We start from the raw sequence: 23,462 nt of genomic DNA on the forward strand, positions 1-23,462 counted from the left end.
GGCGGGGGGAGAGAGAGGAAATCCACCCCCCCCCCCCCACCCCGGCCCAGAAAGAAAGAATAAATCAAAAAAAAAAAAAAAAAAAAAAAAAAAAAAAGAATTTTAAATTTCGGTGAGGGGAAGAAGAAAAGAAAGAAAAAAGAAAAGGAAATAAATTGCTTTTGCTGCTAAGGTTCTCCTCCCAATCTTTTTGTAAAACAAGAACAAACAAGTAATATATTACATCAATTCTAAAGTACGCATTTTATCATTTGTCAATAAAAAATGCACATTTTATCATTTCTGAAATAGAGTTGTGTCTTATAACTTATGGTATGTTATAGTTTAATTGGCAGATTTTTCTTAGTTGTACGTCTTATAATCATTGGCACCTTGGGTTTGCTGAAATGGTCATTTAAGGCTTACTTTGTATCAGGCACTGTTGTAAGTACAGAACTTCACATAATTAACTAACGTAATTCTCACAACACCTTGTGATATAGCTACTATTCTTATCCCATTTTACAGTTGGGGAACGGAAACCCAGAGAGATAAGTAACTTACATATGGTCACTAGTAAGTGGTAGAGCCAGGATTTGAACCCAGACATCTGTATATAACTATTAGCTATACTAGGAACCTAGGTCCAGGAAAGAGCAAGAGAAGGCTACCTTGTCAGGAAGGAGACCCTTGGGGGAGAGTCTTGGGAGTCTGGGCCTGGAGAGGGACATTTATATACAGTGCTGAAGACCCTTTTCTGTGTGTTTCAGTTGGAGAAGATCGGGGAGGACTCTAAGCAAGCCCTGCAGCAGCTCCAGGCCCAGCTGGACGATTATAAGGAAAAGGCCCGGCGGGAGGTGGCAGATGCCCAGCGCCAGGCCAAGGATTGGGCGAGTGAGGCTGAGAAGACCTCTGGGGGACTGAGCCGGCTTCAGGATGAGGTAGAAGCCTAATATCCTTGGGTTTGAAGGTCCTTGCTTCTTTTTTTTTTTTTTTTTGAGACAGAGTCTCGTTCTGTCGCCCAGGCTGGAGTGCAGTGGTGCGATCTCGGCTCACTGCAAGCTCCAACTCCTGGGTTCACACCATTCTCCTGCCTCAGCCTCCCGAGTAGCTGGGACTACAGGTGCCCGCCACCACACCTGGCTACTTTTTTGTATTTTTAGTAGAGACAGGGTTTCACTGTGTTAGCCAGGATGGTTTCGATCTCCTGACCTTGTGATCTGCCTGCCTTGGCCTCCCAAAGGGCTGGGATTACAGGTGTGAGCCACTGTGCCCGGCCCCATCCTTGCCTCTTAACTGAACCTGTGACCAAGGGTCCCTGGGGCCCAGGTTTAGGTCTAATGACTTGCAGCATGGAGGAATATATTGTCTGTAGAGCAGTGATTTTCTTTTTTTTTTTTTTTTTTGAGACGGAGTCTCGCTCTGTCGCCCAGCCTGGAGTGCAGTGGCGCCATCTCGGCTCACTGCAAGCTCCGTCTCCCGGGTTCACGCCATTCTCCTGCCTCAGCCTCCCGAGTAGCTGGGACTACAGGCGCCCGCCACCTCGCCCGGCTAGTTTTTTGTGTGTTTTTTTAGAAGAGATGGGGTTTCACCGTGTTCGCCAGGATGGTCTCGATCTTCTGACCTCGTGATCCGCCCGTCTCGGCCTCCAAAGTGCTGGGATTACAGGCTTGAGCCACCGCGCCCGGCCTAGAGCAGTGATTTTCAAATTCTGTGGCTTAGAGCCACCTGGGGAGATTTTTAAAAATCTCCACACCCAAGCTGTATTCCATACCACTTCAGTCATCATCTCTGGGGATGGGATCCAGGATCAGTATTTTTAAAAACTCCTCAGGTGATTCCAAGTTGTGTAGAGACTTTAAAAACAATAAAGAAGCTGGGGACGGTGGCTCACGCCTGTAATCCCAGCACTTTGGGAGGCTGAGGTGGGCAGATCATGAGGTCAGGTGTTTGAGACCAGCCTGGCCAACATGGTGAAACCCCATCTCTACTAAAAATACAAAAATTAGCCGAGCATGGTGAGCGCCTGTAATCCCAGCTACTCAGGAGGCTGAGGCAGGAGAATTGCTTGAACCTGGGAGGTGGAGGTTGCAGTGAGCCGAGATCGTGCCATTGCACTCCAGCCTGGGCGACAGAGTGAGATTCCATGTCTCAAAAAAAAAAAACAAAAACAGAAACAATAAAGAAAATGAATGAGGGCAGGTGCAGTGGCTCACGCCTGTAATCCCAGCACTTTGGGAGGCTGAGGCAGGCGGATCACAAGGTCAGGAGATCAAGACCATCTTGGCTAACACGGTAAAACCCTGTCTCTACTAAAAATACAAAACATTAGCCAAGCGTGGTGGCGCATGCCTGTAGTCCCAGCTACTCGGGAGGCTGAGGCAGGAGAATCGCTTGAACCTGGGAGGTGGAGATTGCAGTAAGCCGAGATCGCGCCACTGGACTCCAGCCTGGGTGACAGAATGAGACTCCATCTAAAAAATGAAAAAGAAAAGAAAATGGATGAAAAGTCAGTCTGCTTTTTATTGTCACCATGCCACTGGTAATTCTAAAGAGTGACAGTGATGAAACGTTTCTGCCCACTGGGCTGGACTGCTCCTGCCCTTCAACCTTCACCTTTTTACTACACTGAGCTGTGGCATTTTTACCCCTGCTTAGATCCAGAGGCTGCGGCAGGCCCTGCAGGCATCCCAGGCTGAGCGGGACACAGCCCGGCTGGACAAAGAGCTACTGGCCCAGCGACTGCAGGGGCTGGAGCAAGAGGCAGAGAACAAGAAGCGCTCCCAGGACGACAGGGCCCGGCAGCTGAAGGGCCTTGAGGTGAGGGCACTGGGGTGTGACCTGTGGAAAAGGGGTGGGACTTCCAAGCCTCTTTCTCTACTAGCGGTCAAAACCGACAGCCCACAGTTGATGAATTTTGTTCGGCTGCAGTATTTTAAACAACTTTGAATCAATTGCCAATGTTTAGAAATTTATAGATGTCACCTAAAAATTTGGATTTCTAGTTTCTTTTGTATTTGGCAGATATGGTAATACTGAGTGTCTTGTCCTGAGTCTGCATGGCAACAGTTGGCTGGAGCTGAGCAGTGGGTTTCCCCTTTAGAGTGAACAGTATTCTTCAGTTTGCTATATTTGATAATAATAACAGCAGCAGCAAACATATTGTGCTGTGTGATAGGCAGTTAAGACTTAATCCTCAGAATAACTCTGTGGGGTAGGTAGTCTTGTTTTCTCCATTTTACAGGTGAGGGAAACTGAGACACAGAGAGATGAACTTGTCCATGGTCTAGGAAGCAGTAAATCTGATTTTCAGACTGGACAGTCTGGTGCCATGTATATACTCTTAGCTTCTACATGGTACTGCCTCCAGTGCCTCAGTTTCTGAGTCTCTTCATCTCAGCCTTGGCCCAGGTACTTGGGTTTCTCTCTGTTTTCCCATTAGAGAAATAGGGTTTTCCAATGAAGAGTAGATTCTGGGGTTTGCCTGTCTGTCAAAGGGCGGTGACCAGAGCATGGCCCCGACCTGCCCGTGATGCCACATCTGGTCAGCAGAGGGCGCTGGCTCCATGGTGGCTCTGGGCCCCGGCAAGTACCAAAAGGTTACGGGGATGTGCAAGAGAGAAGTCTGTTAATGCTGGAGTTTGAGAGGCTCCTGGTCTGAGTTTGGCATTCTGGTGTCTAGCATTTGGGACAGAATTAACTTGTTCTTCTGTCATAGGAAAAAGTCTCACGGCTGGAAGCAGAGTTAGATGAGGAGAAGAACACTGTGGAGCTGCTAACAGACCGGGTGAATCGTGGCCGGGACCAGGTAACCCCCTCCTTATCCCTCATCTCTGTTTACCCCTGACTACATCACCTCTTGGTTCTCTCAAAAACAACTCTACCCTCCCATCTTTCATCATCTGGCTGCCGAATCTGTGCATGGCTGGGTCTATTTCAGGGTCTCGTCTGCTTTGGGAAAGGTTGACCAGTTTCCTTGGGTGGAAAGAAGCCAATAATTTGTGTGGAGGAAGGGATCCTGGTGGCCTGGGCTACTCTCTGACCTGAATTGGGGCTTCTTTAGTTTACAAGGGATACTAGTTCCTGGTGGGACGAAGGAGGCCCTGTTTACATTCTCTGGCTCCTCCCATTTGAATATGCTGTGATTTTTTTAGTTGCCTGGGAATTTTTGGATTCAGGGTTCAGAGACCATCCTCCCATGACTCAGCCTCACTTGGTTCAGCTTGCTGGTTCATCCTTAGCCCTCCTCAAGTCTCGTCCTCTCACCCATCCCCACTAGGTAGATCAGCTGAGGACAGAGCTCCTGCAGGAGAGGTCTGCTCGGCAAGACCTGGAGTGTGACAAAATCTCCTTGGAGAGACAGGTGAGTGGGGAGGGGAAGGTTCTTAGGGATGGACCCCAGGAGGTGGGTAAAGTGGCCAGTGGAGTGCTAACTGTGGAGGCTTCCTATCTCTCTCAGAACAAAGACCTGAAGACCCGGTTGGCCAGCTCAGAAGGCTTCCAGAAGCCCAGTGCCAGCCTCTCTCAGCTTGAGTCCCAGAATCAGTTGTTGCAGGAGCGGCTACAGGCTGAAGAGAGGTGACATAAGCCTATCCTTCCTCCCTCCCTCCCTCCCTCCTTTTCTTCCTCCCTCCTTCTTGGCTTTTCTCTTCTATGGCTCCCTCCATCTTCCACCTCAGATGTGGCCAACCTGGCCTGATCTTTAGCGAACCTTTTCTCCTGGTAGAGAGCAAAGAGAGTTGCAAAAATTCTGAAATGTGAATGACCGCATTCTCCCTTGTTCTTTGAATCTGCCCTGGATCCTGCCCAGTCTAACGGTGGGGCTCATGACTGAGAGAAGTCCTTGGGGACAGTAGGGGGCCAAGTTAGGATTCCCTTAGAAACGGGGTCACTCATAGACATTCTTCTATCTCACCTTAGGGAGAAGACAGTTCTGCAGTCTACCAATCGAAAACTGGAGCGGAAAGTTAAAGAGCTATCCATCCAGATTGAAGACGAGCGGCAGCATGTCAATGACCAGAAAGACCAGGTGAGGACATGGCACCCTGGGGCCAAGCAACCTGGGGCAAGTATATATTATATGTTTTCCTGAAAGCCAAGGGAGGCCCTTATCCCCCATAGGTCTTCCAAACATAGACTTTCCTTGTATAAGGACAGAGATTAGATGGAAAGGACTAGACTAGAGAAGTCGTAGTAAGCATATATATTGAGTCCTTATGATGTGCTAGGTTCTGTAAGTATTACACATGTGTTAATACATTTAATCCCTAAGACAACCCTGTGAGGTTAAGGAACTTGCCCAAGGCCACATTTTTGCAGCGGCAATTATCCCTTGTCAAGATTGTTAAGGGGGAGGGTCCCAGGCCATGGTAGTAGATGCTATTCCAATGTGTGGACTTGGTATCCTGCCCAGCTAAGCCTGAGGGTGAAGGCTTTGAAGCGTCAGGTGGATGAAGCAGAAGAGGAAATTGAGCGACTGGATGGCCTGAGGAAGAAGGCCCAGCGCGAGCTGGAGGAGCAGCATGAGGTCAATGAACAGCTCCAGGCCCGGATCAAGTCTCTGGAGAAGGACTCTTGGTATGGGCTTCCCTTTTGCCCTTGCTCCATAGGGACACTAGAGCAGGGAGGGAATGGTCTCTCCTGTGCTGGATAAGGAGGAGAATCTCTAAGATGGGACTGTGTAGTCACTTGTTTCTGGTCGGAAGCTAGTATATTTATTTCTTAGTATCTCAGCGACTATTCTGTACCTCATCTCCCCAAATCTGATTAGTTGGGGATTTTGTGAGTAAACTTTAGGCCTTAGAAGAATTGGGATTTCTTTTGCACAAAAAGGGTGGCTGTCTCAATATTTCTTTTTTCCCCTCCCTAACCATTATTCTTCTCTCTGAGTCAGGCGCAAAGCTTCCCGCTCAGCTGCTGAGTCAGCTCTCAAACATGAAGGGCTGAGCTCAGATGAGGAATTCGACAGTGTCTACGATCCCTCATCCATTGCATCACTGCTTACGGAGAGCAACCTACAGACCAGCTCCTGTTAGCTCGTGGTCCTCAAGGGCCCAGCAACCAGGCTCAAGGCCTATCCCAGCAAGTGCTGCTCTGCTCTGCCCACCCTGGATTCCACATTCCTATGGGTGACCCAATTATTCAGACCTAAGAAAGGGAGGGGTCTGAATGATGGTGATTAAAAAAACACATCAGCAATAAGCTGATAGATGGACTTTTCCACTGTAGAAGTGGATATTTCAAGCCAACTGAGCCCTTTCTTCAAGTGCCGACACCTCCCTCATCTCTCTCATAGTGGAAGGATGGTCAGCATTAGGCTGATGGGGACTGAGCAGGATAGGAAGGGATAGAAATTGCCATGTGTACAAAGCTTTATTTTTTAGCCCTTAACCCTAAGGCTCAGGGAAATACCCTATGTTAATGTGCTCCCTGGATTCCTGCAACTCATTTTCCTTCCACTCTAGAGCAGGGTGAGGGGAATGTTATGGGTAACGGACATGCAGGCATGGCTCTACCCATTTCTTTGCACAAGTATGGGGCCCATGTGGTAGTCCCCATATCCTTCCAGTTCCTATATTTTTGTCTTCTTCCTTTCCCCTCTTCGCCATTCCTACCTTGCATTTTTCCTCTCAGTGCCTTAGCCAGGGTAAGGAGATAAGGATGCTCTTCTTGCCTTTTATATCTGCACATTCATACCTCTCCAAAGACCAGCTTTTCCCCAGCCAGGGCCCTCAGCCTTCCCTGCTGCCCCAGTGATTGATTGAGAGAGCTATTGGGGGTTTCTCTGCCAATGAGCCGCTGGGAGAGGGACTTTGGTAGGGTCATGATAAAGTGGCAGGGGTCTGGTCCTGCTCAGGGTTTCCATCCTTCCTCCTCTCCCTCCTCTGTGACTGTGGATATGGTTATAAGGTGGTTGCACCTGGGAGCCCTGACAACTGTCTGCAGAAGTTCCAAAAGTAAAGGTGTCAGTCCCTGTTGCCTTCCTTGGGGCTTCTCTGACCAGATGTACCCAACTTCGATAAAAGAACCAAGGGACCCTCATTTTCTGAGGTGCTTGGCCCTGATTCAGGGCTTTGCAAGGGGTTAGAAGCTGACTGTAAAAATGGGAAGAGACAACGGAAGACATTTATTTCTCCTTTGGATTTTGGGGAGAACCAAGTCCTGGTAGGGAATAGGTAAGGGGATGATTCACATCTCATATTCCCTAAGCAGGTTGTATAGGGAGCCGGTGGGAGGAGGAAGGCTGTTTTCACGAATGACTTGTAATGTCGTGATTAAAAAAAAATCCTATATTCTTCTGCAAATTGGACATTCTTTTCCAATCCAGTCCAGCCTTGGTTTTATCTTAAATTAAATATTAAAATTATACATTTATATTGAAATCCTTGATTTGTCTTCTCATTCTTTTTCTTGGCTTATTTGGAGGTCCAGGTTTTTTGAAGTCATATTAACTGTACAGTTTAGGGGCCAAAGCTAGAGTTTTCTTCACCTTGCTTTTCAGAGGCCCTTTATAACAGAGCAGGTGGGACCTAGGAAACCTGGAGATGTTTATGGCAGCCCCATTCTCTCCTGAACAACATTCTGGGAAGAGCAAGGACAGTAAATGCCTTTTTTTTTTTTTTTTTTTTTTGGGACTGAGTGTCACTCTGTCGCCCAGGCTGGAGTGTAATGGCGTGATCTTGGCTCACTGCAACCGCTGTCTCCCGGGTTCAAGCAATTCTCCTGCCTCGGCCTCCTGAGTAGCTGGGATTACAGGCACATGCCTCCACACCCAGCTAATTTTTGTATTTTTAGTAGAGATGGAGTTTTTCCGTGTTGGTAAGGCTGGTCTCAAACTCCTGACCTTGTCATCTGCCCACCTCGGCCTCCCAAAGTGCTGGGATTACAGGCATAAGCCACTGTGCCCGGCCAGCAGTAAATGCCTTTTTGAGGGTTAAAGTAGGACAGACCAGAACTGGGTTTTATTCCCTTCAGTCATAGTGATAACCCCAGCATTCACTTCCCAGGTAGAAAAATCCCCATTCATTCCTAACTGGCATAGAACCCAGTCCCTAACTGGGAGGTAGGGACATTTCTGCTGTTCCTGCCCTAGTGTTGCCTTGAAGAGGGAGCTGGCCCTTCTCTAGAGCCTATTGCCAGGTATAGGGGTACTATCCACTCAGGAGTGGGTCAGACCTCCTCCTAAAGTATTCTGTCTGCTGTCTGTGTGGACCATAGCCAAGTGAAGCAGCCATCTGCCAAGAGCAGCTGGGCGGGGAGGATGCTCCAGGGTCCTGCTTGGCCAACCCTCTCTTCTAGGCCCTCAAGATCCCAGCCTAGGCTTGGGGAGAAAATGCAACTGGAGAAGTCAAGGCTCATCCTTTCTCACGAACACAAATTCCTTTTAAGGCAATGTGTCCCGCCTCTCCCAACCATATAAGGGGAGCGTCAGTAAAAGAGCTTCTGCAAAACAAGCAAACAAGCCCCACCCAGAGCCTAGCTGACTGGGCCTCCTGGGCCTCTTGCCAAGGAAGTGCACCTGCCAGACTGGCTTAGGCCAGTCTGAGTGAGCTGGCCCTTGGTGCCTGCCTTTCTGCGGTGGAGGAAAGGTTTACTCAACTCTACAAAGCCTACAAGCTGGTTTACGTATAGGGAGAGGAGCATGTATGGAAGGAAGCTTTTGCAGGTTCCAACTCCTCATCCTCTAGGAGCAGGCAGGGTGATTCCCTCTGATCAACACTGATCTTGGAGATGGAAGGCGACAAGATTAATGAAGAATGTTGAAGTGCAACCACATACTCTAGATAAAGCTGTTCAGTTAAAGCAGCCCCATGTCTCTCCCAAGCCCCACCTTTGTGTAAATCCGGGCGAGCACGGATGGGGCATATCCCAGACCCCTTGGCCCCGCCCACCTCACCTCCTCGCCTGTCGCTCGTTCTCGGCGAAACCGTGAACTGGGGGCGTGGCCTATCTTCAGCCCTGCCCCTGATGAGCCTATACAAGGGGGCGGTTCCGCGCGCGCCCGCGCAGTTGGAGCCGGACAGCGGGGTGAGGAGGTGGCGTGTGTGCTGCGACCCCGAGGGAAGATGAACGGGACGCGGAACTGGTGTACCCTGGTGGACGTGCACCCAGAGGACCAGGCGGCGGTAAGAAAAAGCACCCTCGCCGTCTTCCCCGTTTTGTATTCCCGGTTTCTAAGTCCGCCCCTTCCTTGCCCCACGCCGAGTTCGCTGACATCACCTGGTGCCCGGCTTGCGCGGTCAGCCCTGCGCGGCGCTTCTCTCTTTTTATTCTTTTGCCTGCGACGGGCAGTGGGAGTCGCGGGGTGAAGACTCGTTTGAAGCTGGAGGGTTCGGGGCGTCCCTGCCCTTTGCTAGGACCCTGCGGCTCCTGCCTGGGACTCGGCGCCGCCGAGCCCGTGCTTGGGCCGCGGGTCTGAGGCGTCTTGTGGGCAGCCAGATTGGGTCATAAGAGAATGAGCTCAAGGGACTGGGTCCCTGAGAGCCTTTGGACATTGTGTCCTGCCGAGGAGGCTTAGGCTTTCCCGTGGGTCGAGGGTCCTGGTGACCTCAGAGGCCCTCCAAAGAATTTCATCATGGTGCTTTGGATGATCAGTGACAAGAAAAAGGGTAGAGTAAATTACAGGGCTTGCACTGGAGGGTGGGGGGCAAGTGGGGGACGGTAGGACCCAAACTATTCCGAGATTGGCTAGGGACTCTACCTTTCGCTAAGAGGGATAGGGCTTTCCGCCCGGGGGTCACCTCTCGTCTTGGATTTCTCCTTCTTCCCCCTTGTAGTTCTCCTGTTTTCCTTCCTCTATCTGCCTCCCGATAACTTCCTGGGATGGTGTGTTAGTTTTGCTTCCGTCTCCAGCCGCCAGGCCCAGGGATAGTGGAGGAAGGGGAGGGAAGTGACCCAAGCGAGGGCTTCAGGACGGAGAGAGGGTTGCGGAGAAAGGGGGTTTTCTCCAGTGCAGGCTAGTCTACCCCGCTCTCCTCTTTCTCTGGCTCCCAGTCACTGTTCTCCCCACGCTAGCTGACCATATGGTTTTTCCTCTCCAGAGGCTGAGGAGGGTAATTTGTGGCTGTTTCTAGGCTCTGTTGGGGAACTTAAGCCAGATTAGGTGTGTACTATTTCATCAGTTTCCAAGCTATTGTGGGTGGGAGTGAAATGAAAACTAAGGTGATGGGGAACTTGTGTATCATTCCCCCCTCCCACATCTGATTCTGTTACCCTCTGCCTGCCTCATCCTGCTCTTGAGGTAGAGCTAACCCAACTGCAGCTAGATTATGGCTCTTCTTCAAACTCATTTCAGGTTTAGAATACAGTTGGTCATTTAGTTTTGTTCCCAGTCCCCTCTCTACTTCTGTCCAGGCTATGAGTGTTTTTGCCACATTAAAATACAGATGTTGCTATTGGCCAACCCCAGTTGCCCAAACCCCATTCGTCTGTAGCCTGCCACATCCCCAGCTATGAGACTCTGAAGAGATGGAAGAAATCCATCCATCATTATGTGTCAGCCACAAGTCCTACTCCATGCTCTTTGTTTTTAAGCGACGAGGGTCCTGCTATGTTGCAGGAGCTGCAGTACAGTGGCTCTTCACGGGTGCAATCATAGCACACCACAGCCGTGAACTCCTGGCTTCAAGCAATCCTTCTGCCTCAGCCTCCTGAGTAGGTGGGACTTCAGGTGCACACCACCTGTAGCTTCTCTTCCATGCTCTTGCTCTCTCTTTTGGAATAGTTGAGGAAAAAGGGCATGAGATAAATAAAGGAGAGGGGTGTTTGGGCTGCTTTTTGCTTGCTTGCTATATAGAAAAGAGATGAAAAGAAGTCTAAGACCAAGTTGGCGCTAGCAGTGTTAATGAATCATTAACCTCTACTATTTTTTTTTCTTTCTTCCCTTCGTTTCTTTCCTCTTTTCTTTCTTTTCTTTCTTTCTTTCTTTTTTTTTTTTTTTTTTTGAGACAGGGCCTTGCTCTGTTCCCCAGGCTGGAGTGCTATGGCACGATCTCAGCTCACTGCAACCTCCACCTCCTGGGTTCAATAGATCCTTCTACCTCAGCCTCCCCAAGTAGCTGAGACTATAGGCGCATGCCACCACACCTCAATTTTTTTTTTTTTGGTAGAGATGGAATTTCACCATGTTGCCCAGGCTAGTCTTGAACTCCTGGGTTCAAGCAGTCTGCACACCTTGGCCTCCCAAAGGCTTGGGATTACAGGCGTGAGCCACTACATCTGGCCCCTTCTACTCTTTCTTGATGTTTTTGCTATTTGGTGGGGCAGAAAAAATTATTAAGAGAAAATAGTGGACAAGGAATTCAGATGGTCTCCAGTCATGGGTTAGTTTGAAGCTAACCAGAGACCTCTAGAGCAAGGGAGAAAAAGAAATTCCCTTTTATTCCTTTTTTCTGGGCTGAACTTGAGACTTATTTTACTCCAAAGCTGGGAATGAAGTAATCATTGTCCAGATCTGGTCTTGGAGACATTCCTGGGCCCTTAAGGGAGGGGAGGAGATGGTGAACAGTCAGGACACAGGCCTTGTCCTGCATTCCTCTTCTCTGAGTCAACTTGCAGACAGAATTTATGGCTCTGGACAACCCCCAGGAATCTGTCATATGTTCACACCACTGAATGGGTGCTCAATGCATGTGCAAAGTGAGTAAATAAATAAATGAACAGATGTTTCTTCCGGAGTCAGAGTGTAGAGAGTTGACCTGATTAGAGCTCCTAGTGTGAGTGAGGGCCCTGGGACTCTGTTGGTATTTCCCCACTAGCCAGGCTGTGTGCCTTAGTGTATCACATGTGGACATGGACACAGGGCCAGTACACTCTCTGGGATGTTTTTATTGTTGGAGGCAGAAGCAGCAGGTACAAGGAGCCAGTGTTTTTCAGAACTGCAGACCATAACCACTAGTGGGTCTGAGATCGACTTAGTAGGTCAGACCAGCATTAAAAAAGAAATAGAATTAACACTCTTAGAGTGTTAGTGAGGATAGACATTTTTGGTAGAACTTTTATTTCAGTTGTGTATATATGTGTGTGTCTGTGTGTGTGTGTATTATATATGTGCATGTTTGTTTACTGGGTCTTGATGTGAAATATGTTTTTGAGATTGAAAAGTTTTGCAAGCCACTGTAGTAAAAAGTTATATTGGCAAATAAAAGAACAAATAAACACCAAACTCCTTTTTGCTAGGTATTTCTATTAACTTCCTTTGGTTATAAACAACAGAGAATGACTCCAGCTAAACTAAGCAGATGAGGAAATTATTAGAAGGAAATGAAGCAGTTCACAGAATTTAAGGGAAAGCTTAAAAAGCCCTAACCGGCCGGGCGCGGTGGCTCAAGCCTGTAATCCCAGCACTTTGGGAGGCCGAGACGGGTGGATCACGAGGTCGGGAGATCGAGACCATCCTGGCTAACACGGTGAAACCCCGTCTCTACTAAAAAAATCCAAAAAACTAGCCGGACGAGGTGGCGGGCGCCTGTAGTCCCAGCTACTCGGGAGGCTGAGGCAGGAGAATGGTGTGAACCCGGGAGGCGGAGCTTGCAGTGAGCTGAGATCCGGCCACTGCACTCCAGCCTGGGCGACAGAGCGAGACTCCGTCTCAAAAAAAAAAAAAAAAAAAAGCCCTAACCAAGGATGTTCTGGGGCCTGGGTAAGTGGAACAACCGAGGCTTACTACTATTGGTGAATTGGTTCCAGCTGTTTTAGGTCTTTGTGCCATTATGCTCAAGATTCGAGGGAGAAAGTGCCATTGTCCCTTGGCCCCCAGTTGTCCAGAGCGGGACAGGGTTCCTTGATTGATAGGCCCCCCAGATTATAGTGATGGAAGGAGATTCTCCAAAGACCCAAATGTTATCAGTGGAGGGGAATGAAAGCTGTGTGGCCAAAGAACGGATGTCTATGACATTAGACTTTACCATGGATGATCTCTGATTTCATTTCCCTCCTTCCCTCTTTTCCTTCCTTCTTTCCATCTGTCTTTAAGTCACTTTTTTTTTTTTTTTTTTTTTTTGAGACAGGGTTTTACTCTGTTGCCCAGGCTGGAGTGCAGTGATGTGATCACTGCTCACTGCAGCCTTGAAATCCTGGACTCAAGGGATCCTTCCACCTCAGCCTCCCAAGTAGCTAGGACCACAGGCATACCCAACATATCTAGCTAATTTTTCATTTTTCGTGATATGGGTTCTCACTGTGTTGCCCAGGCTAGTCTTGAACTCCCGGTTTCAAGTAATCTTCTTGCCTCGGCCTCCCTAGGTGCTGGGATTACAGGTGTGCACCACTGCGCCTGACCTTAAATCACCTTTTCTTTGTGGGGGGTGGGGGGATGGAGTCTCCCTCTGTCACTCAGGCTGGGGTGCAGTGGCACAGTCTTGGCTCACTGCATCCCTCCATCTCCTGGGTTCAAGCAATTCTTCTGCCTCAGCCTCCCGAGTAGCTGGGATTACAGGCATGGGCCACCATGCCCAGCTAATTTTTGTATTTTTGCTAGAGATGGGGTTTCATCATGTTGGCCAGGCTGGTCTCAAACTCCTGACCTCAAATGATCTGCCTGCCTTGGCCTTTCAAAGTGCTGGGATTACAGGCATGAGCCACCATGCCCGGTCTCTTAAATCACTTTTTATCGAAGGAATATATATGTGTGATTTTAAAAGATCTAATAATATCAAAAGGCTTTTAAAAGAAAATAGCAGTCCCCTATTCCAAGTTCTGCTCCATGGAAGTAACCACTTTCTACTCTTTTAGCTGTTTTGTGTTTACCTCCATGTTTCTCAATAATATGCTTACCGTGATTTTTCTTGATTTATCAGTTTTAGACATCTGTTGATGGAATTATAGGAAAATCTAGACTCCCACCCCTCACGTGCTTTCTTCCCATCCTCCCAGTGTAATTGTATTACAATTTTTGTTAATGTAATAAACTATAGTTTCTGTTAATAGCATTGTGGTCAAGAGCATGGCTCTGGGCTGAGCTCGGTGGCTCACATCTGTAATCCCAGCACTTTGGGAGGCTGAGACAGGTGGATCACCTGAGATCAGGAGTTCGAGACCAGCCTGACCAACATGGCAAAACCCCATCTCTACTAAAAATACAAAATTAGTGGGGTGTGGTGGTGCATGCCTATAATCCCAGCTACTTGGGAGGCCGAGGCAGGAGAATCGCTTGAACCCGGGAGGTGGAGGTTGCAGTAAGCCGAGATCACACCATTGCACTCCAGCCTGGGCAGTAAGAGTGAAACTCCGACTCAAACAAACAAACACAAAAGAGCATGGCTGTCGGAATCTGACTAAGGTGGGCTCTTATCAGGCTTTGATGTCTGCTTTGCCCAAGCTCACTTAGGCAAATTACTTAATTTTTTCATTTTCAGTTTTCTCACTTGTAAAACTGGGATAATAATTGCACCCTTCTCATAAGGTAGTTGTGAGGATTAAATTAGATAATACATATAAAATATGAAGCACAGTGCCTGGCATGTGGTAAGTACTCAGATGTTAGCTATTATTTTCTATTTCTACTGGCTTGGACTAGACTATTTTAACCTCCTTTAAGCAACCAGCCAAGGGATGGAGGAAGAGTCTGGGAACTCTCTGGTTTGGGCAAGGTTTGCTCCTCCTCATTATGCTGACTTTTGTTTTTTCCTATCTGTTTCTTTCTCGTTTTCTTGATGATCCAGGTTCCTCAACCAGTGGAGGGTCCCAGGGGTGAGAGGAGGGCCTACAGATAGAGCCAGGGTGAAGACCTGAGTAACCTTTGCTAGTCCTGACTCAGCCAGTACTGATCTTACACTGGCAGTGGGTCAGGGTTCATATTTTGGCATCTCTCTCTGGGCATCTTTCCTCTTCTTTAGACCTCACGACCAAGGCAGCTGGTGTCCCCTGCTGCTCTGGTTTCTTTAAGTAATATATATGTTTTATCTTTCCTTAGAATATTTGCATTTTTTTTAATCCTCTCTCTCTCTTTTTCTTTTTCTTTTTTTGGATTTATCTTGTCCAGAGAGGTTTTCTCAACACCTGGGTGGACTCAGAATTTTTTTTTATCAGCTGCAATCTGAAGACTTGTCTTTACCACGGAATAGGTGACATTCCTTTAGGACCTCAGAAGCTCAAGTAGTTTAATACCAAGTCTTTCCAGAGCCTCACTCTCTTATTTTTTTAAACTAGAACTGTGATTTATTGAAGCCTTACCATGAGCTTCATATAATTTTTTATGAACAGCTTTATTGAGATATAATTCATATACCCCATTTAAAGTATATAATTCATTGGTTTTTAGTATATTCACAGAGTTGTGCAATCATCAATAAATCAATTTTAGAACATTTTCCTTACCTTATAAAGAAATCCTGATCCATTAGCAGTCACTCCCCATTTCCCCCCAACCTCCCTCAGCCCTAGGCAGCCACCAGTCTACTTTTTTTCTCTGTGGATTTACCTGTTCTGGATATTTCATATAAATGTAATCATTGATATATGATCCTTTGTGACTGGCTTCTTTTATTAGAATGATGTTTTCAAGGTTCATCCATGTTGTAATGTGAATCAGAACTTCATTCCTTTTTATGGCTGAATAATATTCCATTATTTAGATGTATTACAACAGTGTTCGTCATGGATAAATGTTGGTGGACATTTGGGTTCTTTCTGCTTTTTGGCTATTATGTATAATGCTGCTACGAACTTTGGTGTACAAGTTTTTGTGTGGAAATATATTTTCATTTCTCTTGGAGAGGAATACCTAGGAGTGGAATTGCTGGGTCAGAATATTTGCATTTTAAAAGAGGATTCATCTGGAGCCATTGCTGCTTACTCCAGAGGAATGAATGTATTCTAAAACATGGAAGTGCTGGTTCTGTGACATCTGAGTGTAGGGGAAACTGCTGGGCAGAGGAGCCTTTCAAGTTTGGTGGCTGCCTGTTCCTTCTACTCATGAAACTTGCCCTACACTCAGCCCGTAAATTTCTCCTCACACCATCCCATCTCTCCCATTTATTGCCAGGTTCTTACTTTCAGGAGCATTGCAGCTGATGTCAACAAGCCTGCCAGGAATTTGGGGAATGCTGGGCTTTGCCAGAGAAGGAAGGATCTCCTCTGAGCGAGGAGAGTTACCTCATCATCAGGCATTTGGCGCTAACATTTGCCCATAGTTCTCCAGGGTGGAGGGGGGTGTGTACCCAGATGGTTTCGGTTCCACACACGTGTGCTCAGAGAGGTGGGATGAGCTTCCTTGCCTGCTAGTAATTATGGCGCATGCCTCTTTGGGTCAAGGTGCAGAGTCTTATGAAATACCTTTGTTTTCCAGGGGTTGGGAAGGTTCAGTTGCGGAAATAGGTATGTGCCAGGAAGGCTTGTGGCCCAGATTTAAGCCTGGCCAGCAGAGGCAGGAAGCAGAGGAGAGAATATAGGGAAGGAAGGGGATGAGGAAGGAAGGAAGAAAAGGGACATAGTTTTCTTGGGTCTGGGGGCACAGAAGCAAAAATCACTAAGCAGGTAGTCAGAGCCTAGAGAGGGCAGAGTCACTCCCTTTGATGCAGAGGGGGCACTGAGGAACTTGCCCTTTCATTCCAGGTTTGCTGGTCGCTAGGTAGGTGTCCTAGAGAGAGACTGGCTCAGCAAGTGGGTGTCTCCTTCAGAGCTGGTTCAGGAGCTCACTTCCCTCTATGGACACACAGTCACTGCTCGGCCCCATTGTTTTCCTTTGTTAAGGCTCCAAGTAATGAGAAGGGCTGCCTCATGTAGGGTGCCACCTCAAATCCTTTTTCTCATTTCACCTCACAGTAACCCTGGTCAGCCCTCTACATAGTGCCTGTCCAGCCCATGCCTCTGGGTAGGCAGCCACATAAAAAGCAAACACCTGTTTTGTTGGCTAATATGGGGAGGAAGAAAGGGAGTGAATCTTTGTGTCCTATTCCACAAAGGGCCATCTCTGGCTTAGGCAGCACTGCAGAAGGCAGGACCACGTACCTGAGACTGATGAGCTGAGTCGGGTGCGAGCCTCACTCAAGGAGAGGGTAGGCACCCACCTATCCCATCCGGCTCTCTTCTTTGACTTTGTGGGGCATCCTTCATCCTGATCACTTGGGTGCCATTGTTACAAGGGGCTAACTGTTCATATTTTTCTTGGGTTTTTTTTTTTGACACGGAGTCTCGCTCTGTCACCAGGCTGGAGTGCATGGCCCGATCTCAGCTCACTGCAACTTCCACCTCCCAGGTTCAAGCGATTCTTCTGCCTCAGCCTCCCGAGTAGCTGGAGCTACAGGCATGTGCCACCACGCCCAGCTAATTTTTGTATTTTTAGTAGAGACGGGATTTCATCCTGTTGGCCAGGATGGTCTCAATCTCTTAACCTCGTGATCCGCCTGGCTCCCTAAGTGCTGGGATTACAGGCGTGAGCCACCGCGCCTGGCCTTCCATTTTTCAACGTGGGGAAACCGAGGTGACTGCTCCTCCAGCAACTTGAAAGGCCATGTACACTTGGGGTGGGAAAGTGGATGGGATTGAGGGACAAAGTGAGGAAAAAATGGGATACAGGGTGAAGATGAATTAAGGTTGCTGGTTTCCAGCTCGGGGACAATCTCTACTTCCTTTGCTTCCTCTTAGAAAGAACACTTGACTCCTACCCAGTCCTAGTGACCCCTGTAAAACCTGGGGAGTGAGAGCTGGGGCAATGCAGGCTTTTCCCTATTCACATGAGCCTGTGGTGTGAGAACTCTGCGCCTCTCTCCTTATCTCTCTGGGGCCTCCCTGTTTATCTCCTTATCTCTGCTATGGCGTCTTGATCTCTAACCCCTCAGCTATGTGTTTACCCCCTCCCTGCTTTGAGGAGTGAGTCACAGCCGGAGATTTGTTTGAACAGAGTGGTGAGGCTGCCTATAATTTGGAGGTAGCTGGGCTTCTCCCAGAAATGTTTATGAGGTTAGAGGCTGCTTACCTTATGATTAGCACTGCTCCTTTTTCCCTAGAGAAGAAGGCCTCACTTCTCATCTTGCCTTTCAGAGTCCCCAGTGGAGACCCCCCCGCCAGATATTTTTGGGGTGTTCCTAAAGCTCCCTGGAGCCTGCTCACAATCCTGAGGAAATGCGAGCCTGCTCCAGAAAACAACGAAGTGCACCAAGCAGAGAGGAGCCCCAGGATTTGCTCCTTGACTCTGGGTTGGGGGTGCAGGCCGAGGTCTGTGGCCTTGTTGACTAAGATGCATTCTCCGGTTGTGGAGGATGAGGTGCCAGAGAGAGAGAGCACTGGGTTTTTCATCAGCTCCATTAGACAATTTACTTCATCCATGCTCTTCCTTTGCAGACTTTACAGAGCTACTTGGGAAAGTAATGCTGCTTCATCCTTGTGAAGAGATTTGTGGTTTGCAAATCACTTTTACATCATTCTCTCACATCTACCTAACCTTTCTAAAATGTCGGTGGTGGTATTATCACCCTCATTTTACAGACAGAAAACTGAGACCCAGAGAGATTGAGTCATTTGCTCAAGGATTAATGGTCATCATCCTGCCTCTGACTTCAAGTTTAGTACTTTGTTTTGAGACAGAGTCTCGCTGTGTCACCTGGGTTGGAGTGCAGTGGCATGGTCTTGGCTCTCTGCTGCCTTGACCTTACAGGCTCACTTGATCCTCTCACCTCAGCTTCCCTAGTAGCTGGGAGTACAGGTGTGCACCACCACGCCAGGCTAATTTTTGTACTTTTTGTAGAGACAGGGTCTCCTTATGTTGCCCAGGCTGGTCTCAAACTCCTGGACTCAGGTGATCTGCCTGCGTGGGCCTCCCAAAGTGCTGGGATTACAGACTTGAGCCAACATGCCTAGCCAAGTTTAGTACTTTTTCTTTCCTTCTCTTTATATGTTTTATTACATAAGTGTCACAGGGCTCACTGCACCTCTCTCCTTATCTCCCTGGGGCCCGCGCCTCCCAGGTTCAAGCGATTCTCCGGCCTCAGCCTCCCAGGCAACTGGGATTACAGGCTCCTACCACCACACCTGACCAGTGTTTTATATTTTTAGTAGAGACGGGGTTTCACCATGTTGGCCAGGCTGGCCTTGAACTCCTTACCTCAGGTGATCCACCTGCCTTGGCCTCCCGAAGTGCTGGGATTATAGGCGTGAGCCACTGCCTGGCCCAAATAGCTTTTTTTTTTTTTTTTTTTTTGGAATGGGGGTCTCACTTTCGCCCGGGCTGAAGTGCAATGGTGTAATCTTTGCTCACTGCTTCCGCCCCTTGGGTTCAAGCGATTCTCCTGCCTCGGCTTCCTGAGTAGCTGGGGTTATAAGCATGCACCACCAGGCCCAGCTAATTTTTATATTTTCAGTGGAGACAGGCTTTCACCATGTTGACCAGGTTGGTCTCAAACTCCAGACCTCAAGTGATCTGCCCGCGTTGGCCTTCCAAAGTGCTGGGATTACAGGCGTGAGCCACCGCACCCGGCCCCAGCTTGCTTTTTTATTTAACATTTATTTTGAGATTTATTCATGTCAATGCATGTTGCATAGTTCATTTGTTTTCACAGCTGAATAGTGGTTCATTGTACTAATATGTCAGGGTTTATTCATTCATTTTCTAATTAGCCAGGCATGGTGGTGCACGCCTGTAGTCCAGCTGCTTAGGAAGCTGAGGTGAGAGGATCAATTGAGCCTAGGAGGTTAAGGCTACAGTGAGGCATGATCATGTCACTGCACTCCAGCCTGGGTGACACAGTGAGACCCTGTCTCAAAAATAATGAGGATATATAGTTTAAAAATTCGTTTTCTTGTCCGTGGGCCATCTGGGTGGTTTCTGGTATTTTGTTATTGCATGCAATGCTGCTGTGAACATACTTCTACATGTCTTATCTTTATATTTCTATAAATGTAATGAAATCCTCCCAAAATAGCTCATTAGCATTTTAATTTGCATTTTCCTTATACTGGTGAGGTTGAGCATCTTTACCATTCCATTAGCCACTTGTATTTTTTTTTAGAGTTGCCTTCTTAGTTTTGCTCAATTTTTCCTTGACCTTCCTCTGCTACTTTTCTGTTTCTGCTTCTTTCAGTTTTCCATACTGCTTCTCTAAACTGAAGAGCTGGAGTTTCTCAAAGGGAATTGGGAAAATCCCTGAACGTATCACCTGGAACTCATGCAACACACATTTTTTTAAGAACCTATTCTAGACCAGGCGTTGTGCTAAATAAGCTATCCATGTCTTCAAGGAGCTTGATTTTATTAGGGGAGATGAATAAATAGTTACAAAAGAATGGGCTCCTTGTTAAAGTGGGAGATATGTAGGTTGCAGTAGGTGCTCTGACTGAGAGAGAAGTGCTGGGATAGGACCCTCAAAGAGGAGATGCCTTGAAGGCTGAGCAGGAATTCTCCAAGGAGGCAAGGGAGGAGAGGATACCCTGGTCGGAGAAAGCAACATGTGCACCTCTGGGGAGGTGGGAGCACGTATTGCACTGGAAGACCCGTTAGCAGAAACAGACTTGGATTTGGATGCCTTCTACGATTGGATCAGGAAAAAGTTGGGGACAGTTAGAGTGCAGGGTACGTTGGGGTACTGGAGGGAGTCAAAATATTTTATGTGGTATAGACTGTGATAGTCCTGATCGTAAGGGGACTCTAATACCATAATAAGGAGTTTTTGACTTTTTGTTTTTAAAAACATTTAATAATAACATATATACAGAAACATACATACATCACAAATGTACAGTCAAGTAATTTTCACAAACTAGACACATTCCTGTAAGCAGCACCCAGATCAAGAAACAAATCATTACGGGCACTACAGAAGCCCCCTCCTGTCCCCTTCTAATTACCACCTACCTTCACCCTCAAGGGTAACCACTGTCCTGACTTCCAAAGTGCATATTACATTAGTTTTGCTTATTTTTGTGCTTTTTATATAAGTGGAATCATATAGTGTACTTTTGCATCTGGATTCTTTTGCTTAACGTCTTTGTGAGATTTACTGATGTTGCATGTACAGTGCTTCATTCTTTTTCATTGTTGTACAAAGTTCCATTGTATGAATATATTGCAACTTATTCTACTCTTGGTGAACATGTGGGTAATTTCTAGTTTGAGGCTATTATGAAAAATGCTACCGTGAACTTTCTAGTATACATGTTTTTATGGGAAACATATGTATGTGCCAGGGCAAAGGGAAAGCCTCCTCTTCACCCTTGGAAGTTTTGCTGAAAATCACTGACAAAAGATAGATTAATAGGAAAAAAGGGCTGGGCGCAGTGGCTCACACCTGTAATCCCAGCACTTTGGGAAGCTGAGGCGGGTGGATTACCTGAGCTCAGGAGTTCGAGAGCAGCCTGGCCAACATGGTGAAACCCCGTCTCTACTAAAAATATAAAAATTAGCTGGGCGTGGTGGCACACACCTGTAATCCCAGCTGCTTGGGAGGCTGAGGCAGGAGAATTGTTTGAGCCTGGGAGGTGGAGGTTGCAGTGAGCCGAGATCGTGCCACTGCACTCCAGCCTGGCCGACAGAGCAAGAGAGGCTCTGTCTCAAAAAAAAAGGAAAAAAGGCATACACATTTATTTGATCATATTTTTAGGTGACATGGGAACCTTCAGAATGAAGACCCAAATGTGCAGAGGAAACCGTCCATTCTTTTTTAATTTTCAATTTTTATTATTTTTAGAAGCTAGCCTTACTGAATCAGAAGCAGGCCATTCTTAGATTTCAAAAAGTATAGACAGCTGTGTAGAAATATGATTGGACAAAAAGGGTATGATCTAATGCTAAGAGACTAAGTGGGAAACCCAGCAAGGCCTGTTTGTCTAGATTCTTCTTGGCCTCTCTAAGCATTCCTTCTGGGTATGAGGCAGGACCCTCTCTGGAATGGGGGTCTTGTGACTTAAAATCAAGCAAGGTGGGTCAGAGAATTTTTTTTGTTTTTTTAAATTTTAGATGGAATCTTACTTTTGTCACCCAGGCTGGAGTGCAATGGCACGATCTTGGCTCACTGCAACCTCCACCTCCCAGGTTCAAGCAATTCTCCTGCCTCAGCCTCCCAAGTAGCTGGGACTACAGGCATCTGCTACCATGCCTGGCTAATTTTTTCATTTTTAGTAGAGACGAGGTTTCACCATGTTGGCCAGTCTGGTCTCGAACTCCTGACCTCATGATCCGCCCATGCCTCCCAAAGTGCTGGGATTACAGGCGTGAGCCACCATGCCCAGCCAGATAATTTATTTATAGCTAGTTTTTAACAGAAAGAGAGGTGGAAAGTCAGAGTAATAATTTTAGGTTTTATGGTTGGCTTTGGGGAAAAGGGGTTCTGGTTTCTATGACCCGCCTTGAGAAGAGAGATTCTAGTTTCTATGGCTAGCCTCGGGACGGTGAGGGGAGGAATGAAAGGCCAGAAAAGAGGTCAGGAGAAAGTGAGAGAAAACTTTTTGCTTCCAAGGCCTTCATTTTGGGGTATCATATTCTGAGATCCTACATTTGTGTTTCTGTTGGGTAGAGTAACTAGTGGTGGAATTGCTGTGCCTTAGAGTACTTTTGTGTTCATCTTTGGTTGATGCTTCTGAATTTTCCAGCGATTGTGATACTGTGCAGTCCCAGCATCAGTGTCTCAGTGTCGGTTGTTCCACATCTGCTGAACACTTGGTATTTTTTTTTTTTTATCCATTTCGTGTTAGTCATTCTGATAGGTATTTTGTGGCATTGTTTTGTGGTTTTAGTTTCCAGTTCTTTGATAATGCCTGATTAAGTTGAACCCCTTGTCATATGTTTGTTGACTATTTGGGTATCCTCATGATGATGTATCTGTTGGCGTCTTGTGCCTGTTTTTCTATTGGTCTGCATGTCTGGCTGGCTGTCTCTCTTTTTTTCTTTAAGTAAACATTTTATTTTGAAATACTTTTAAATTTACAGAAAAGTTGCAAAGATAGTACAGAGAACTCTTGTATACCCTTCATCCAGTTTTCCCACAACATGAACATCTTCGGTCACCATGGCACGTTTGTCATATGAAGAAATTAATGTTGGTACAATGCCATTCACAAAATTGTAGACTATTTGGGTTTCACTACTTTTCCCACTAGTATCTTTTTTCTGTTCCAGGGTTCAGTCCAGGATCCCATGTTAGTCATTTTGTTTAGTAGAATTCTTTATATATTCTGGACATCTTTTGTCAGTTATACATATAGTGAATTTCTTCTGCTCTGTGGGTTGCCATGCACTCTTTTTATTATTATTATTATTATTATTATTTTTTTTTTGAGACGGAGTCTCGCGCTGTGTCACCCAGGCTGGAGTGCAGTGGCGCGATCTCGGCTCACTGCAAGCTCTGCCTCCCAGGTTCAGGCCATTCTCCTGCCTCAGCCTCCGAGTAGCTGGGACTACAGGCGCCCGCCACCACGCCCGGCTAGTTTTTTGTATTTTTAGTAGAGACGGGGTTTCACCATGTTAGCCAGGATGGTGTCGATCTCCTGACCTCATGATCCGCCCGCCTCGGCCTCCCAAAGTGCTGGGATTACAGGCTTGAGCCACCGCGCCCGGC

The 23,462-nt window shown here is 47.2% G+C and overlaps 2 protein-coding genes across 7 annotated transcripts in view; both read left to right on the forward strand.

Annotated features, from left to right (window-relative positions):
• Positions 1-7,361, forward strand: part of CGN (cingulin) — a 29,970-nt gene extending 22,609 nt beyond the window's left edge. For both annotated transcript variants that reach the window (XM_025365496.1, XM_025365488.1), the window contains exons 14-21: positions 750-920; positions 2,638-2,799; positions 3,698-3,787; positions 4,259-4,342; positions 4,439-4,557; positions 4,900-5,008; positions 5,393-5,556; positions 5,873-7,361. In XM_025365496.1, coding sequence (XP_025221281.1) covers positions 750-920; positions 2,638-2,799; positions 3,698-3,787; positions 4,259-4,342; positions 4,439-4,557; positions 4,900-5,008; positions 5,393-5,556; positions 5,873-6,014 — 1,041 coding nt within the window. In that variant the 3' untranslated portion in view covers positions 6,015-7,361. The remainder of the gene's footprint in view (positions 1-749; positions 921-2,637; positions 2,800-3,697; positions 3,788-4,258; positions 4,343-4,438; positions 4,558-4,899; positions 5,009-5,392; positions 5,557-5,872) is intronic.
• A 1,605-nt stretch (positions 7,362-8,966) lies between these two features.
• Positions 8,967-23,462, forward strand: part of TUFT1 (tuftelin 1) — a 45,511-nt gene continuing 31,015 nt past the window's right edge. For 2 of the 5 annotated variants that reach the window (XM_025360476.1, XM_025360500.1), the window contains exon 1: positions 8,987-9,104. Coding sequence is in view for 3 of the 5 variants with exons in the window: in XM_025360491.1 (XP_025216276.1) it covers positions 9,045-9,104 (60 nt within the window). In the remaining 2 variants the exon portion in view is untranslated. Of the gene's footprint in view, positions 9,105-23,462 lie in introns of all 5 variants that reach the window. The other 3 variants (XM_025360491.1, XM_025360482.1, XM_025360509.1) reach the window with 3 other exon arrangements.

This window comes from Theropithecus gelada, chromosome 1 (assembly GCF_003255815.1).
Source record: "Theropithecus gelada isolate Dixy chromosome 1, Tgel_1.0, whole genome shotgun sequence".
NCBI lineage: Eukaryota > Metazoa > Chordata > Mammalia > Primates > Cercopithecidae > Theropithecus > Theropithecus gelada.